The sequence below is a fragment of the Pocillopora verrucosa genome, chromosome 13 (genome assembly GCF_036669915.1).
Source record: "Pocillopora verrucosa isolate sample1 chromosome 13, ASM3666991v2, whole genome shotgun sequence".
NCBI classification, from domain to species: domain Eukaryota; kingdom Metazoa; phylum Cnidaria; class Anthozoa; order Scleractinia; family Pocilloporidae; genus Pocillopora; species Pocillopora verrucosa.
Genome location: NC_089324.1, coordinates 16,107,765 through 16,126,182, shown reverse-complemented (window position 1 = coordinate 16,126,182; position 18,418 = coordinate 16,107,765). Strand labels below are relative to the sequence as shown.

Sequence of the window (18,418 nt, the reverse complement as noted above, 5' to 3'; positions counted from 1 at the left end):
AAAGACCGGTTTTTAAGAATAAGTTGTGCAATAAATGACATTGGCGAAGGTACACGTGAAGTGATCGGTGATCTTAATGGATCTTTTAGGTCCCGACATTTTTCTCTACGTTATGAATGAAAGACAGGTTTTTAAGAGCAAGTTATGCAATAGATGACATTGGCGAATGTACACGTGAAGTGATCAGTGATCTTAATGGATCTCTTAGGTCCTGAAATACGTAATAATACGTTATGAATGAAGGACAGGTTTTTTACTTCCACGATGCTAAATACCCTCTATTTCTCTTGTCTCGTCGCAACTTTCTAGAAATTTCTCGAAAATCTTAATATTACACAGCATTATATTTTTGGTGTTCTCGTTTTCTTGTTGTTTGGAAGATGCATTTACGTCTTGGTCGCTTACCACCACAAATCTTACAACGGCTATTATTTCAAACAGCAAAAAAATTGAGTTCATTCAGCAAAAGTTGAAGAGGTGGAAATAGTGATGTCATTGCTCAATACGCCTCTTGGTTCTCGAATGTAGTAGCGTATTGATTCCATGAGTGCTTTGGTTGCCTATAAAACACTCCCTTCCATATAATAAAGGTTGATGCCTCAGCAGATAACGTTTATTAATTCAGAGAATTTGTATCATCTTTAGAATGGAGTTGAACAACAGCGTCAGCCTGGGAACCAATTTCCAAGAAAACTACAAAACTTCCACAGAAGGAGGGCCGACCACCGGGTGTAAAGTTGCCAGTGGCATTTTTATTCCGCTCTTCTTTTTGGTGGGTGTACCAGGAAATTTTCACGTCCTTCAAGTTCTACGACGCAGTGAACACATTTTAAACCAAGTGACAAAGTGGACTCTTGCTCACTTGGCTATATTTGATCTGATGTCTTGTTTGATGAATTTCCCGATGCTCCTTGCAATAGCAACTGGAGGGATATCTAACGATGAAGCAGTCCATATTTTACAAATCACAACAGTTTGTTTTACAAATGCCACTGTGTGGAAGAACTGTACTTGTTTGATTCTTCTTGCTTTAATACGTCGCGATGTAACAATTCGAGCGTTCCTTTCCCAAGTGATTACTATTCAGCGGCTTCAAAAGTGCCTATGTGTGACATGGTTTGTATATTTTTGCATTATCTGCAGCGCTTTCTACGTTCACATCAAAGTACCTTACACATTTGGACCTCCACGGACGACCACAAGAATCATTGCTAACCAAATGACTCTCAGTACGCCTTTAATGCTGATATTAATCAGTTTGACATTAATATACGTCATTAAATCCTATTTCGATATCAAAAGTTTTTTGAGGACACAAGCCGACAATATGGAGACGTACATAACAATTTATCAGACCAATGCGCGACGAGAAAATGAAAGGAGAATCTGTAGAGCCATGTTGCAGGTTGCAGTTGTGTTAGCAGTCACAGCGGTACCTCCTGCCATCTTGCCAATATTTCATGAAACAATAAGCATCGATGTTTGCGTTATTGCAAGATGTTTTACACTACTCAGTCAAGTCACTAATCCATTTATATATTCTAGTATCAGCGAGGACTTCCTGAGATTTCTGCCCTTTCTTACGTGTTCATGCCTGGAGAGAAATCACTCTGTCAACACCACGCAAGACAAACTGGCTGAACAAGTTTCACCGCTCAGAATCACCTCCAGCGGGCAAGAATTCTCAAAGAGACTTGATATTAAGGCTCTGGAAGAGGACCTGGGAGAATCCGACAGAGATAACGGGAAGCAATTTAGGAAAAATTTATTGAAGTCTCAAATAATCTTTGTAAAGGAAAGAGCAGATAGCCAGGACACCGGTGCTCCAGACATAAGTCCTGCACGTTTTTTTATTTCTACAGGACAGATGCGTCATAAGAAAGCTTGTATTTGACTACTGTTGATACGTGATTCAATATACTTTATAGCTGTCCACCAGCTAAACAGCGAGCACTTGCACAGCGTCTTCATTTCGGTATGAAACGTGGTTTATCATGTATATAGATACTTAGTGCTCAAAAAAATAGATAGTAAATCGATAATCGCTCAAAAATCGCTCAAAAAATAGACAGTAAATAGATTAGAAAAATAGAAAGCGTCGTCATTTCGGTACCAAACGTGGTTTATCATCTACATAGATACTTATCAACTAAAAAAAATCCCCATCTTCGAGGTAGATAAAAAGCAGAGGTTGTACGGGTAAGGCACGTAATCGGAGATCCATAGTTAAGAAAATATGATAGCCAGCCCGTCCAGCAAAATTAAACTTCACTTGCCTTAGAAACCTTTGTGAAATATAAGAACAAAACGAGAGAAAAGGAAAAGTGACTGATTGGAACTCCAGTCTTGCGTCTGCTTAAATCTATATGTTACTACGAATTCGGTTGTACATCATGTTTTCCAGTTGGTCTCCAGTCCCCATCAGGTTTTTTATACCCGGTGTTTTTGCTTTATACAAGTGCCGTTCTTATGAATTCTTCTATGCTTTCTTTGCGTGAACGATTTAACACACTGACCTAAGGATTATTCCTTTAAATGAGATGTATTTAGATTTGTTGGCAAGCATGTTCTCAACCTTTCACCTTTTTGAATACTGCACAATTTTATTAATTAGTTGCTTGGTTCAAAATTTACAATTTAAAGTTTAAAAGACTCCTTTAATGTACTTAGTATGATAATCATAATGTTGTGTAAAATGCTTATATTAAGGATCAGTACTTATAAGAATGCTGATTTTGTGTTGTCTATAGACATCCTGAACGATTAATACTCAGTACTCAAAGCGGGGTGGTTTTTGCACTCGGCGTGCGTTGCGTATGGCAAGGAAAGAGACGCAAAGAGGAGAAAAATCGGATAGAGGATAAAGAAAGAGATAAAAAAAAGAGCGAAAATATCCGCACTAAGGCAAACGAAATAGATAGATAAAAGGGAAGAATAAAGGGTAAGGAAAAAAGGAAAAGGAGAGGAAATGTGTGATGTGTGTAAGAAATAAAAGTATTACAGGTCATTTTTGTATTGTAAGTAACGCAGTATTATAAGTAACACGTGGTATTCAAATAATTAAAAACAGAAAAAGAGAACCATCGTTCTTTTCTTTAATACAAACCAGAGGGATAAGCTGATAGTAAAGTGAAGCGAGGTTTCCAGAAGGTCTCTCGTATTAGATCCATTTGGTCAGTTGGTGCCGGGAAAGAGAGAGGAAATAAGTGAACAAAACCTGATTAATCTTGCTCCCTGTTTTCATCCGGAGGGAAACGAGCAGGCGACAGCTGGTTACGGAATTCAATGCTAATTAAAAGGTTGCACTAGGCTCGTTGCACCTCGAATTCGAATTGCAAGAACCTCGTGAAGAAGTAGGCTTTCGTATTCATTAGAAGTGAAAATTGATGGGTGTACACACTGCATTTCTCAATTAATATCATTAACGTTGAAATAATCTTGTTTTTTTCTTTTATCTTGATTGCGACTTTCTTACTAGTGTTTACAATTTTTTTGTAATTAAGCGACCAACTGTATAGGGTATTAGAAAGACAGTGAATCTTGAGCTCGGTAAAGAAATAGAAAAAGATCTTTTCTCCTCTAATCCAGCGCCTGGGAGAAAGAAAGAATTCTGTTGAAAACTTTATTCTTACGACATTGCTGATCCTTGCATAATTCTAGACTGAGCAGGCGTAATTTTGGCGGGCGAGTGCTCAGTATTATCTTCGTAAAAATTATAGCTTCCATCGTTAATTTTACGGAAACAGAGGGCTGGGAAGAGAGAGGAATTGGTACGGAGGGGGGTGAGCGCCAGTCAGAAAGAAGAAGAGGGGAGGGGGTGGGGCAAGAAATGTTACACCTGCCGGAGGTCATGGTTGTTTTGGGAACGAACGGAGTTCATAGTTGGTGCGGTTTAGCTCTACCTGTCGTTAACAAGCCGAACTGCTTCATTTCGCTCTTGCGGGACAAAAGATGATAAACTCAGTTGATGGGGAAATAGTTTATTTTGGTTTCGCTCTTGACGAAGCTTAGCCTGTGTACATCTGAAAAAATCGTGTATAGTCCTACATTTGTCTAATTGTAATTATGTACAAAAGTCTAGATAGGACTTTTTCATGTGGGTGCGCATAGAAGAAAGTATAGCTGAGGGTGGATCGTGCGTTGGAAAACAGCGCTATTCCGCCTCGGACGAAGTTAAACGAACTCGTGATGAACAACACGCCGTGACGAGCACGGGTGCTAATTAAAAATCAACCCTTGGTCTCATACCCAAATTTCATTTGCCAAAACGAACCTCGTGCACGTTCCTATGCACGAGCCTAACACTTACGAATAACCTTAACGTCGGTAACATGTAAGCTTGTTATGTAACGAAGGGGGTAAATTTCAAAGCCTCGAACCGTGAGATAAACAACAAGCTGTGCGGAGAGAGGATCGCAGGCTCACATCAGCGATCAAACCTACTACAATGGATTCCGGGCACGTTCTTGAGCACGAACCTACACGTAACCATAACAATTGACACGCACGTACTTGTTATGTAACGAAAGCGGTACATTTCAAAGCCTCGAGAGGGAGTAATGAAGAATTTCATTCTGACTAGAGACGAATATGTATTTCTTTTCAGTTCCTTTCGATTATAAAGCGCAAACGATCTCTGACAAAAAGAATCTCCTCGAACAACGAAGCAGTAGCATTTAAAAGCGAACTGCCGTAGATTTTAACCCTTAAAGGTAAGTGGCGTCAGTTGTTACTGTGAATAGTTAAAAAATCGTACATGTGAACTTCGAATAAAAAAGTGATTATGAGAGCGATCTTCGCCGTGATGAACACTACTTATGCAGTAGCGAAGATAACGCCTGAAAATTATTTTCACTACTGCTAAAGTTATGTTCAATACAGCGAAGATCGCTCTCATATTCACTGGTGTCAGTTATGTTCACGCATCTAAAATGGTTGAAAATCGTCTCCTTTCTCGATACAGGATCGTCATATTTTTATGAATGTAAATTTTATTTTTATTTGTATTTTACAAATTAACTTAATAACTTAATACAAGGTTAGCCATGAAACTTATGGCGAACGGAAAATTTACACGCCTCAGCCTTCTGCCTTTAATTTTTTCCAGTTCATTTTGGTAATTTCTGTTTTCTGTATGCATCATGGTTTTACTCTCTAACAACGAACATCAATATTTCCTCTAATGAATTGACCAAAAAACCGGTAATGGTTAAAAATGAGTAAAATGAACACCAATTAATAATTTGGGTTAACTCGACCAAAACAAATACATGATGCCAAAACTGGCGAAAAATAGATACCAATGTTTCCTGTGTTGACTTGACCAAAATCAATTCGCTATGCTAAAACTCATTTAAAACGGACACCAAAACAAGGCCATGCTAAAGCGCACTCATTGTGAAAACCAGTGATACATATATAAGTACACTTGACCAAATCAAATCATGTTGGGACTCACTAGATTTATGAATATTGACATTTTCTGTACTGACTTGACCAAAACGCTGTCCAGCTCAAACTCTCTGTGAATTATAAACGGCAACATTTCTTCCTTTGGCTTGACCAAAACACGGTTATGTTGATTGAATAGAGTAGTATGGCAGATGAAAATGAAGAAATACGTCCATTGGACGATCTGCAAGGCATTATTTTCTAGACCACTGAAATTTTTTTGGCAGACTATTTATCGAAAGTGATTCACGCTTTTTGGAAATGATCATGCTCTCTAGAGTCTAATGAATGCAAACGCCTATCTGACGAGTAACCGTTTGCTTTTCGTGAAATAAGTCTTCGCATAACGAACGGTGATCTTCTCTTGGAAGTTATATGGAAAGTAAGGAAGATTTCGGCACAGCTAATTAATCAGAATTTTTATAGATGGTTTCCTTTAAAATCTTGTAAGTATTTAGGAGAGTGTATCCGTAGATTTCGGGTCAATTCCAGAATATCATGGCCCTTCCTTGTTCAAAACATTTGACGTGAGTGATTTAACGACTCTTAAAGAAAAAGGAATTTTAATTTCGTATCGAATTCATTCAGAACTGAGGTATCCTGACTTGAATCGTAGTGGAGAGCGTCAAAATCAAAAGACTAATGATGAATTGATTGCCATAGTACAAAAATTATGTTGTTATTTTAAGGAACTGATTATTTATGGTAATAGGACTGAATGGAGTCCTACCCAGGCTGTACTCCTACGAGTGATTATTATCAAAATCGAACGACCGCGCAGCGCGAGCATGATTTGTTAACGAAGAGAATAATCATTTACAGAGTTAAACGACACAATGTTCTGTTATCAATTAATCAAAATTATGAAAAAATTTGAGAAACCTACTAGACGTCGGTTATACGTTTTTATAAAAGTTTTTCCTACACAGTTTTTAAAAAGTTATAAAAAAAGTTAACGAAGTGAGAAGGGAGAGTCACAGGACAAATTAACGCAGAACAAAAAGAAATTTGGGATTACTTTTGCCGACAATTTTCAATTACGGCGACACAATTCCTCCATTCTCTCTGACGAAGGGCTAACACTCGAGACGTCAGCTTTGAAACTCTAACGATGGCAAATTTAAGTTATCATCTCAGTTGCTAATACCAAATTAGCACACTTTCTATCGGTATACCAGCGTAATAACCCACGCGGAATGCTGGGAGAATACGAGAAATGTTTATAAATCGCGGGCCAGAGGAAAGTGATATATATAATAACAAAATTTTCGAGTATTCCTCCAACTTTCTGCGTGGGTTTCCACGCTGGTAAACCGATAGAAGTGTGATCTATTGCGTTTATGAAATAAACTTCAATCTCCTTTAGGTTCACTGGTGAAATAAGCGAGAGGCTTTAGCCCAATCAGGGCACTCGTAGTATCCTAATTATATTTTTGCTAAAATGTGTTTATATCTTTAGAATGGAGTTGAATATCAAGAACATTACAATTTTGACTGGGTTCCAAGAAAATTACAAGACCTCTTCATTTGACAAGCCTAGCATTGCATGTAAGGTTGCAAGCAGCATTTTCATTCCACTCTTCTTTGTGGTGGGAGTTCCAGGAAATATTAATGTCCTGAAAGTTTTAAGACGCCATCAACACATTTTCAACCAAGTAACAAAGTGTACTCTTCTTCACTTGACCATTTTTGATTTGATATCTTGTTTGGTGAACTTTCCAATGCTGCTTGTGGTGGCATCGGGTGAAACACCGAACGACAAAGCTGTTCATGTTTTACAAATCGTCTCCATTTGCTTGACAAATGCAACGATGTGGAAGAACTGTGCGTGTTTGATTCTTCTTGCTTTGATACGCCGCGATGCAACGATTCGAGCGTTTCATTCACAGGTCATTACCATCCGGCGACTGAAAAGATGCCTTTGTGCAACATGGTTTATATACTTGTGTATTATCTTTAGTGCGTTCTACATCTTCCTTGAAATACCTTACACGTTTGGGCCTCCTCGAACTATCACAAGAGTCATTGCTAACCAGGTGTCTCTGGCCACGCCCACTATGCTGGTGTTACTGAGTTTAACATTTATTTACGTTCTAAAATCTTATTGTAACATCAGAAGCTTTTTAAGGACGCAGGCCGATAATATGGAAACTTATATTACAATTCACCAGGCAAATGCACGACGCGAGAATGAAAGAAAACTTTGTAGGGCCATGTTACAGGTCACAATTGTGTTAGCTGTGACAGCAATACCTCCCACCATCATGCCAATTTTCCATAAAACGATCAGCGTAGATGTTTGCATCATAACAAGAGTTCTCACGTTACTGAATCAAGTAACAAACCCTTTCATTTACTCAAATATCAGCGAGGACTTCCTGAGATTTCTTCCTTGCTTTAAATCTTCATGCCTGGAGAGAAATCACTCTGTCGACACCGCGCAAAATTTACCGCTTGAGGACGTTACGCCTTACGTGACTGCTTCAAGCGCGCAAGAATTCCCTGTTAGCCTTGATACAAACGCTTTAGAAGGGGAGACAGCAAACCCTGAATTAATCAGCAGTAATAATACTACTGCCATGCGTGAACATCAAGCTAGGACACAGTCTCAAAATTCGCGAGTCCACTCTAATAAGCCAGTTAGAAGTAGGGACAGCGATGCTCCATCCACAAGTCATGCGCGGTTTCTTGTTTCGTCGGGACGTTTCCTAAGAGGACAAGATTTGCCAACTGTTGATATCTAATTTGATACAGGACAGAAGAAATTCTCCCATATTTCATGTACTCAAACAAGAGTGAGCGAGCACTGGGTACCAAATTAAACATAGTCGCTGATTAGTAAAGACATGAGAAAATAAGGCATATAATCTCTTGGTGATGAGAAGTGGATTCATGGTGTAAATAACATGATCAGGGATTTTTCATTCAGTCAACCATAACGTACGTGGATTGTTATAAAATCAACGTTAACTATAGAGATCTTACGAAGAATTTTTATTCACGTTATTAGCCGCATTTCAACACAGCGGTCAAACATCGGGCATGCGCGAGGGGACCAATTGTGGCCGGCCGCGCGCCAATTTCCCGCGCAAAATCTAAAAGGGAAAACATCAGAGACAACAGCTGTCTCGCAAAATTGAAACTCTCAAAGAAATCTGTAAAAGGAAACAAAATTAGGAAAAGGAAAACTCGAGACTTTTCTCCTCAAGTCACCCCATACTTATCGCCAACTTAACGCGTCACGGTTGAGTCCAGTTGAAATGGCCACTTACATAACGAAGGGAAGGCAGATCCTTTCTTGTTCAGCGAGGTCGTTCAGCGATAAACTAGTGGTGATTTAGTCATCCGCTGACTAGCTCCGCTGACTAAGCTCATTTAGTCAGTTTAGGCGGACGACCAGAGACTGGAGCCATTCCTGTATTTCACTGATGACAGGAATGGTTCCGATTCATGCATTTATGAATTTTTTTTTCGTTTTGGCTAAATAATTTACCGTATTTACCCGTGTATAATACGCGCCCATATATAATACGCACCCCGATTTTTGACCAAATTTTTCATAAAAAAAAGTTTTCACAGCAAAAAAAACGTTAATTCTCCCTACAACTGACGTTTCGCAGTGGTAAGTTTACCATTTTTTACCATTTAGAAATAATTTACCGTATTTACCCGTGTATAATACGCGCCCATATATAATACGCACCCCGATTTTTGACCAAATTTTTCATAAAAAATAGTTTTCACAGCAAAAAAAACCTTAATTCTCCCTACAACTGACGTTTCGCAGTGGTAAGTTTACCATTTTTTACCATTTAGAATTTCTTATCGCTTGTGATTACAGTAATACGGTACGATCGTAATGTTTATCTCGTCAGCTGTTTCTTAAATACTCTACTAAATTTATTTATGGATCGAAACTGAAAATGTTTCATTGGTATATTATTTAACTCAAGCCAATAAAGACCAATTACTACGAGGCTTTCTTTAATTTCTTTGTTGTGTTTGCGGATCGAAATTGAAAATGTTTCATCGGTAGATTATTTAACTCAAGCTAATAAAGACTAGTTACTACTAGGCTTTTGTTACTTTCTTTGTTGTGTTTTTAACGTATGCAAATTAGGACGTGCTTGAAAAACAATCAAAACCGTGAATAATACGCACTGCAATTTTGACGGTTATTTTTATAGAAAAAAAGTGCATATTATACATGGGTAAATAAATGAGATAAAAACTGAAAGAGCATTTTGAACTCTACAATGCTTGTAAATGATTCCCTCTTATATTTATAGAGGGCCATGTAGTTTTTAACTGCACGTCACATTTGGAAAATCACGCCATGTTGCGTGACGCTGCGATCTAAGTTACAGTATGAATAAAGGGGTAAGTTTCTAAAGAAACTGTGGTGCTGCGTCGGTGGGAGAGTATAGTAGGTAATTTAGTGTCAACAACTGAGTTGAAAACGTAAATTGGCCACCTTAAAGAGTAAGAAAGCTGACGTTAGAAAGATCCCCAAGATGAATTTCCATTGTCTTGTACCTATAGCCGGTAGGATCTCAGGACGCTTAGGAAATACTACCCGGCTAGAGGTACAGCTTGCATACTTAGTCAACTTTGCTCAACTATTACCACGATTTACTTGACATTTTACTCTTTCTGCACTCCAAATTAGTCTTACATTCCTCTGAATCGCTTTTTTTCCAAGAACACGTACACATTTATTTATTTTTATTTGGTCTTGTATCTCTAGCGGGTAGGATGTGAGGGGGCTTATAAAATACTACTGGCTGGAGGTTCAGCTTGCATACTTAGTCGACTTTGTCCAATTTTTATGATAGTTTGCTCCACATTTTCTGTTTCTGCACTCCAAATTTATCTTGCACTCTTGGAATCACTTTTTACAAAAGAACAATTACATTTATTTTTTTCATTTGGTCTTGTACCTTTAGCTGGTAAGATCTTAACCCTTTAACTCCCATGAGTGACCAAAACAGAACTTCTCCTTACAATATCAGTACAATATCAACCAGATAAGTGATGAGAATAGAGAAAAATATCAATTAGGGGATGATTAGTTGATCCAATACTAAATTCTCTGAACTAGCATTTTAAGAATTGTATGTTTGACAGTAAGGAGAATTACAAATTTGATCTGGGAGTTAAACGTTTAAGAGGCATAGAAAATACTACTGGCTAGAGGTACAGCTTGCGTATTTAATTGACTTTGGCCAATTTTTATTACAGTTTGCGTTGAATTTTACTCTTTGGCACTCCATTTTCACCACATTAGAGGCACTTTTTTTGTGAATATCTTCTTGTTTCTTGGTCGTGTATTTCTAGTTGGTAGGATCTTAGCTGGCTCAGAAAATACCACAGGCTAGAGGTACTTCATGCATTTAAGATGAATTTAGCTCATTTCATTTACTTCTCGATTTATGGTAAAATCTTTCTACATTCCATGTTAGTCTTGTACTGTTGTGAATTCACTCCATAGGTATATTCTCATGCTTTGCACTCTTGTTCATCTGGCTAGTAGGAGCTTGGATTACTCAGAAAACATTACCAGCTAGAGGGGCAGCTTATGTATGTGAAGTAAGCTTGAAATCATTAATGTTGTTATGTTTTAAATGAATTTCAAGGTAATAAATTTTAAACTAGCCTGATTTGTATTTTCTTCAGTTGTGGATTTATTACAAATAAATATAGCCAGTTTTAGATGAATTTGACTTTAAATTCATTACAGACTTGAACATGTCAACTAGATTTACTGAAGTTTGTCATGTTATACTCTGCCTAAGTATGAGTAGAATTTCTTAGAAAGGAACAGTCTCTATCTTTATGATATTTGTGTTTGATTAGAATTATTGTTGACAAGGCCAACCATTGTCTGAAATGCTAAAATCAAGTCATCTTTAGGTAGTCATAGGATAATATGATTTTAATTCACAAAATTGACATTTTCCTTTTGTATTTTTAATGATATTTATCAGCGTGTAGGACTGTGTGAAAACCTTCAGGCAAGTTATTCTTGAAAATATAAAATGGCCATCTGCTTTATTATACAGAATTTATACAATCATATAAATGAAATTAACCTGTGCCGGTGTTATTTATTGTATTTTTAAATAAAAATTGCTATTATTAAAAAGAAATTACACCTTTCTTATTTGAACACCAACCAGAAACCCTTTGGTTATTGCCTAATAATGCCTTCTTTAGTTTCAGCTGATTACCCATATTTTATAAAGAGTCATTTGATGCTCAAAGCTTGTGGGCTGTGCTATCAAATAAGCAGTGGTAGGTACACCACCAAGGAACAAGAAGATGTTCTTGAAAAAAAATGATCCCAATGTAGTTTAAGACTAAAATGGAATGCTAAAAAAGTAAAATGCAAAGCAGACTGTTATAAAAATTGGGTAAAGTCAATTAAATAAGCAAGTTGTACTTCAAGTATTTTTCTCTGCTTCTTAACACTTTAACTCCCATGAGTAACTAAGACAGAATTTCTCCTTAAAATATCAGTACAATATCAAGCAGACATGTGATGAGGATAAAGAAAAATGTTAGTTAGTGGATTATAGGTTGATCCAATGCCAAATTCTCCAAACTAACATCACAAGAACTGGTTGGCAGACAGTAAGGAGAATTACTAATGAGATCTTGGGGGTGAAAGGGTTAGGATCTGACTAGCTAGAGGTTATAGACTAAATAAGGGAGAACAAAAGAAAGTGACTCCAAGGAGTGTTAGACTAATTTGGAGTTTTGTCAACTATATATGCAAGCTGTACCTCCAGCCTCCTCAGGCATACCTCTAGGCTGTTGGATTTAGGCACAACCCTGAGAGACCGCTCAGATGCCCTACTCTACGCATGCGCTTAATTAGTCCATTCTTTGAAGGTTAGCAATGACATGTCCAGAAATGACAGTTTGATACCTTACCATTCTTGCCCTTATGTTATCTTTTGGTTGGGCTTTCCCATGACACTTTGCGAACCTATTCACTTCCGCTTTTCACTGGTGTGGAAACGAATGTGCATGTCTGACGACGCTTAAGAACCACAGACCGTAGTTCGATGTAGTTCGAAGGAAAAAACTCTAAAGGTAAGACGCTTAATTGGACATTTCCACCAACTCCTCATTTAAAGTTTTACTGAAGATCTGTTGAAGTCATGATAGCTTTTGTGGTTGAGAAATCTGTCTAATGAGCGCAATTTAAGTGAGTGACGTGTGTGAACCGGCTCGCAAATGGGAATCGGAGAGATTTTCATTAGTTTCGACTCTCTAAGAAATGTCGTTTGCGATACTTGAAGGATGACTGACTAGCAAACCAGCTCAATCAGAATATTACTAGTATTTTGAGCCTCGTTCGGTTCCTGTTCGCTTAAGATTGAGGTTGAAGTTGATCAATTAATTCTTCCATACAGAATAATCAGAGCGGTCAGCGTGTGGTTATTTTATTATCATTACCCCGCTCCAGCAAATAGATAATATTCTTTGTTTTTTTTTTAGTGATACATCATATATTGTTACCTCGGGAGAGAATGATGATAGGAAATTTGTGTATCTACTCCCGTAAATCATAGGAAGTAAAAGAAAAGTGGGTGACTATCAACTATGTCGATCGTGACTGCTAAGTGTTTTCTTTCTTGTGTCACGCAATGTACTACACATTCTAGCGCGCCTTGTTTCCCTTCTTTGAGGAAACATACTTCAATTCTCTTGTAACTGAATAATGTATTCAAGTCCTTAAATAGAGTCTTTTGATAACCATGTAAACCGAGAACCTATATAGCTGTATTCATGCTAAACTTACCAAATTTTTGTTTATTTACTTTTGTTAAAAAATGAATAAAAAGTAAATGGAAATCAAGCTTCACAGTCATTTTCGTATTTAAGTTTTTCTAAGCGCTGTCAGAAACTGAAAAGCTTGAAAAATAAAAGGATTATAAACTTTTTGCGTGAACAATCCTTAAATATGATTTAGAAATCACATTTAAGGATTGTTCACGCAAAATAGGGATGCAGGTCTTGAGATTTCAAGTCACTCGTTCGACCCACTATATATGTCGCTTTTGCTAAAGGGGCTAAGATCAGATTATTTCAGGTATTTCTGTAGAATTTCTCTTCTTATAAAGGCTTGAGAAAAACGCATCTAAGTTGTTGAACACCAATTCCTTGCCAGCATAATCATATCCACATAACGTGGAATTAAAATTTCTAAGTATTGTTGATAGCAATCCGTTTTGATCCTCTCCTCTAAAATCATCCATCCATCCTGTATATAAGCATAGACGTTTTATATTAGCCATATATGGCTTTTGTGAGATTAACCGTTCACTCCGTTGATCTATTTCACAGTTTGGGTTGCAGTAACTGATCCTGAATTAGTTTTTCCTTATTTAAAAATGGCTGCCGCTCTAGACCCAGATGAGGTGCTTCGTTCTTCGAAAGGGAGAGATAATTTTCAATATCTTGCTCGGCTTTTGATAAGTGGAGGTACTGTGCTATTGAGGGAGGTTTTTGACGTCAAATTTCCACCAAGTAATCTTCCCACAACACTTCAGAATCAAGCCACGAAGAAGCTACTTAAGGCAGCAAAGCTCACCAAACCACAATTTGACTGCCTGTACCCTTCGCCAGGGATGTACGGAAAGTCAACAGACTTTGATATAACTCTCCTTTTCCGGTTGCTGAGGACAATATGCGGCCTCACCCCTCCTGTCACGGGCTGGGATGCGCTACCGGGAAGTACAGATGACAGTTTAGAAGCAGATTTAGCTAGAATCAAATATTATCGCAATTCGCTATATGGTCATGTGAACGAGAACATGGAAATCTCAGATTATGAGTTTTCAGTTCATTGGAGAGAAATCAGCGAGGCTCTGATGAGAATTTCGGGTCAAATCAGCCCAGCAAAAGCGAAACAATGGCAGAATGCTATTGATAAATTTTTAAAAGATCCCCTCACAGAGGAAGCCAAGAGACATGAGCAGGAATTGCAGCGCTGGTACCAGAATGATACAGAAGTAAAGGAATACTTGGAAAAGGTAAAATCTTCAGTGAAGAATTTGGAGAAAGAGGTTCGAGAACAAACCCAGGATATTAAAGATGAGCTCGGAGGGAAAGTAGAATCTACAGCCCAAGAAGTGCAGCGCATGAGGCAAGAGTTTCGAGATAAAGCTCAAGACATCAAAGATCAATTAAACCAGAGTGGCCGACCCAGTTCCTCAGCCGGAGGTCAGCTTGTTGATTTTTTTCTGTATCTCTTTTACCAGTAAAGTATTTTTTCTCTAACATATGCACTTAGGCATTGTATCAGGGTTACCTGTACGGTGAACATTGGGCACGTATTTTGACATAAATAGCATCATATATTTTTTGAGCGGAGAAATGGCAATTATTAATCGTTACTCGGCTACAGCCGGTCGACCACACATAGTAATTGCCTGTTTTTGCCTCTGTTGCAATTCATGACACTTTTTCCCCTTACAGTTAAAATTCGAATGCGGATTGATTGTGAGACCATCCCAGACTCTCATCCGCGACTTGAGACATCAGAGACGGTGGTTATAGCCAGTCAGGGTACCCAGGCTTGTGGCGACGAGCTGGTAGTTACTGGAACGTCAGAAGGAACGCCTGAAGGTACACAGGATAGCCTGGCAGGAAGGCACAAGATGGTAGTTACTGGAGTTAAGCGTAAGGCAGGGCAACCTGTTGCATCTGCTGGTCAACCACTCGCGGGAAGAACAGTAAGTGTCGAAGAAGCAGGTTTTGGAAGCGAAGTTATACCCAGCGCACAAGACGTTATACCCAGCGCACAAGAAGTTATACCCAGCGCACAAGAAGTTATGAATTCAATCGCACACAAGTACTTCAGGGTATTTGACCCATCTAACCCTGAGGAATTAAATGGCTTTGTACGGTTTTTATCAGATGTGCGCAAAGTTCTGGTTCTGGATGCTGAATCAGGAAGTTTGATAGTAATAGTACTATGTAGTTCATTGAAGGTACTGGATGCCCTGTGGTATGACTACTGCACAGGTCACCTGAATGATATGGCACAGAAATATCTTGTGACAAAGGATGTTCTTAAGGAGTTTGACTTGACTGAGCTGAAACTGACAACAACTATTCAGGGGGAGGCGAGAGATTGGGATCTAAGACGGAGGGAGGCGACGCTGAGACGACCTCACGACCTTTTGACATTTTTAGGAAACTGATCCAACTCCTTTATCTTGAGCCAGCCCAAAGTAGTAAATATCTTGTCAAGCCGATAGTTCAACAGAATGAACACATTTCTTTGAATAGCCGGCTGAGAAATGTATGGTCATCAGTTTGCAGAATTGTTCTCTCTAGAACTCTGTAAAAAGGGTAATTTTTGAGACCCGAGCACTCAATTTGGTTACCTGTCTCTCATACTGATGGACAGATTAGTACTGAGACAGCTTGAATGTATCTGTGATGAAGAAAGCTTACTATAATCAGTCGCTCAGCCAATTTATTAGCGCTTTGGAGGATGTTAGCTGCTATATCATCTCTAATCTTGAACGAAGCTGATGTAATTTCTTTTTATATATGCTTTTAGATCATGGTCCATTTGGTATGACAAGTAGCAGAAGTAACGCAATCGGCCAAGAATCGACATCCCATGAAAAGCTCCACGATATCGCACTAGAAACAATGGAAATAGGTTCAGTTGGCTCACCGGAGAGTCCACTTAAAAAAATTGAAGGAATTTCCCCGGATCAGCAAAGTCTGCTTTGTGCTGGTAAAGAACTAGAAGATGGAAATACTTTGAGTGACGACAATATTCATGGGGAATCGACCTCGCTCTTAGCTTTAAGACGTCGTGATCCCATGAAAATCTTTGTGAAAACAATGACTGAAAAGATTATAACTTTGGATGTGGAACCCTCAGACACCATAGCAAATGTGAAAACAAAAATCCAAGACGAAGAAGGAATCCCACCGGATCAGCAGCGTCTTATCTTTGCTGGTCAAGAACTAGAAGATGGCTGTACTGTGAGTGATTACAATATTACGAGAAGATGTACTTTACACTTAGTTTTACGAAGTAGCAATGGCATGCAAATCTTTGTTAAGACTCTAACAAGCAATATTCTCACTTTAGACGCGAAACCTTCAGATTCGATTAGGAATGTAAAACTGAAAATTCAGGACAAAGTGGGTATTCCACCAAGCCAGCAACATCTGATCTTTAGGAGGCAAGAACTCAAAGACCACCAAACGTTAGATAAATATAGAGTTATAGACAAATCAACTGTGCATTTGCGACTCGAGGACGAACTTGGAAGAATCCTGATCACGGTGGAGACTCCGACTGGAGAGGAGATATCTATAAATGCCTCGCCAAGTGATGATTTTGAGAGCCTGAAAAGAGAAATCTGTGATATAACAGGGATTCCAATTAATCAGCAACGCCTTAGCTTTGTTGGCCAGAAAGTCTTCGACGACCACCTTCCTCTGAGTGAGTACGACAATCAAGTTGAATTATCCTTGCGACTGGATATTAAAATCCTACTTCATGTGAAGACACGATCTGGAAAGATGAAGATCACAACAGAGGCTGTATCGGCAGACACTATCCAGGATGTGAAAACAAAAATAACAGAAGAGATGGGAACACCGGCAAATCAGCTACAACTCATGTTTGACAACCAGAAACTTAAAGATGAACATCGCACTTTGAAAAGCTACAACATCACCAGAGACTCCACGATTGAACTAGTTATCGGAAGAAAGCATTTAGTCGAGATGCACACTCACGTATAGAAGCAGAACGGTATTAAAATCGTAAGAGGTGCATCACCGGAGGATAACATTAGAAATGTGAAAGAGAAAATATGAAAGACATGACAAGAACACCGGCTAACGAGCAAGGAATCATTTTTTATTACAAAAGACTCAAAGGTGACAACACCTGAGCAATTTAGGACCATTAAGGTGTAGAACGTGAATCCACACTGTATCTCTACCACTGTTTCATATACTCTGTTGGTAACGACTGATCCCTCCTCCGTTCATCAGGCGGGAAATAACGACTGACCCCTTATCGCCGGTGTAATGAAGTCAATGAAAGGCTCTGCAAGAATAAATCAAAATGATAACGAACTTTTATCTTTTGCCTTTCTTAGGGTGTCGCTGTGAAAAAGAATTTCCTCAAATTAGGAAGCGTTTGCAAGAGATGTAGGAATATAACTTTCAATAGCCTTTTTCTACAGAGAAATTAATGATAACATTTATTTTCCAATATTCATGCGTGAGTCTCAAGATATCGCGCGCTAACTATGTAACAATCGTTTTGTTAAAACACATTTCTTTCGTGAATTTGAGGCTAGTCTCTTTCGCAACCTTTCCCCGGGATGTCACGCCGTTCTCCCTCGCGTGACATCTGAAGGAGACTTTGAAAGTTTTTAATCATATACAATGAAATTATTCTGTATTTTTAACCACAAACTATACTCAATTTTATCAGCATCTTTTTAAATTTGATGTTAGACGAGATGAAGATGAACATTTTCCTTTATAAACCTTTTTTTATAACCCATAATTTTGAGAAACGCCATTAAAACATGACGTTTTCCCTAGCGTGACAACAAATGTACTACCAATGTAAATAGCTTTAGAAACTTTTAGTGGTGGCAATTTACATTATCAACTCAGCTGGTAAACAAAAGGTGATGAAGGCACTAGACAGGAGTGTCGAAACGTTGTGTCTATGAATTGTAATTTTTCGGTTACATTTATTAAATCTTTAAACCAGACCAGCATCAAACCGTGTCTGATTGTTCACCTGGTTGCCTTGTGAACTTTAATATAGTTTGATACTGTTTCCACTCAAATGGGCGCCGTCTTCTATCCTAGTTTCCTTTTTCCACAAGATCACGACCTTATCCTGTTTTGATTGATTCAAATCGCTTCATTGTCAATGGCTTGTACAAGAATGTCT

General features: G+C 38.3%; 2 protein-coding genes across 2 annotated transcripts; both read left to right on the top strand.

Annotated features, from left to right (window-relative positions):
* The first annotated feature begins 646 nt into the window (after positions 1–646).
* LOC136277656 (pyroglutamylated RF-amide peptide receptor-like) lies at positions 647–1,894 on the top strand. Its single transcript, XM_066160041.1, has one exon. The coding sequence runs from the start codon at positions 647–649 to the stop codon at positions 1,892–1,894; it is 1,248 nt and encodes a 415-aa protein (XP_066016138.1).
* A 10,575-nt stretch (positions 1,895–12,469) lies between these two features.
* LOC131795157 (uncharacterized) lies at positions 12,470–18,348 on the top strand. Its single transcript, XM_066160121.1, has 4 exons — positions 12,470–12,549; positions 13,807–14,685; positions 14,941–15,601; positions 16,014–18,348. The coding sequence occupies exons 2-4, from the start codon at positions 13,854–13,856 to the stop codon at positions 17,239–17,241; spliced, it is 2,721 nt and encodes a 906-aa protein (XP_066016218.1). The 5' UTR covers positions 12,470–12,549; positions 13,807–13,853; the 3' UTR covers positions 17,242–18,348.
* Positions 18,349–18,418: the final 70 nt, after the last annotated feature.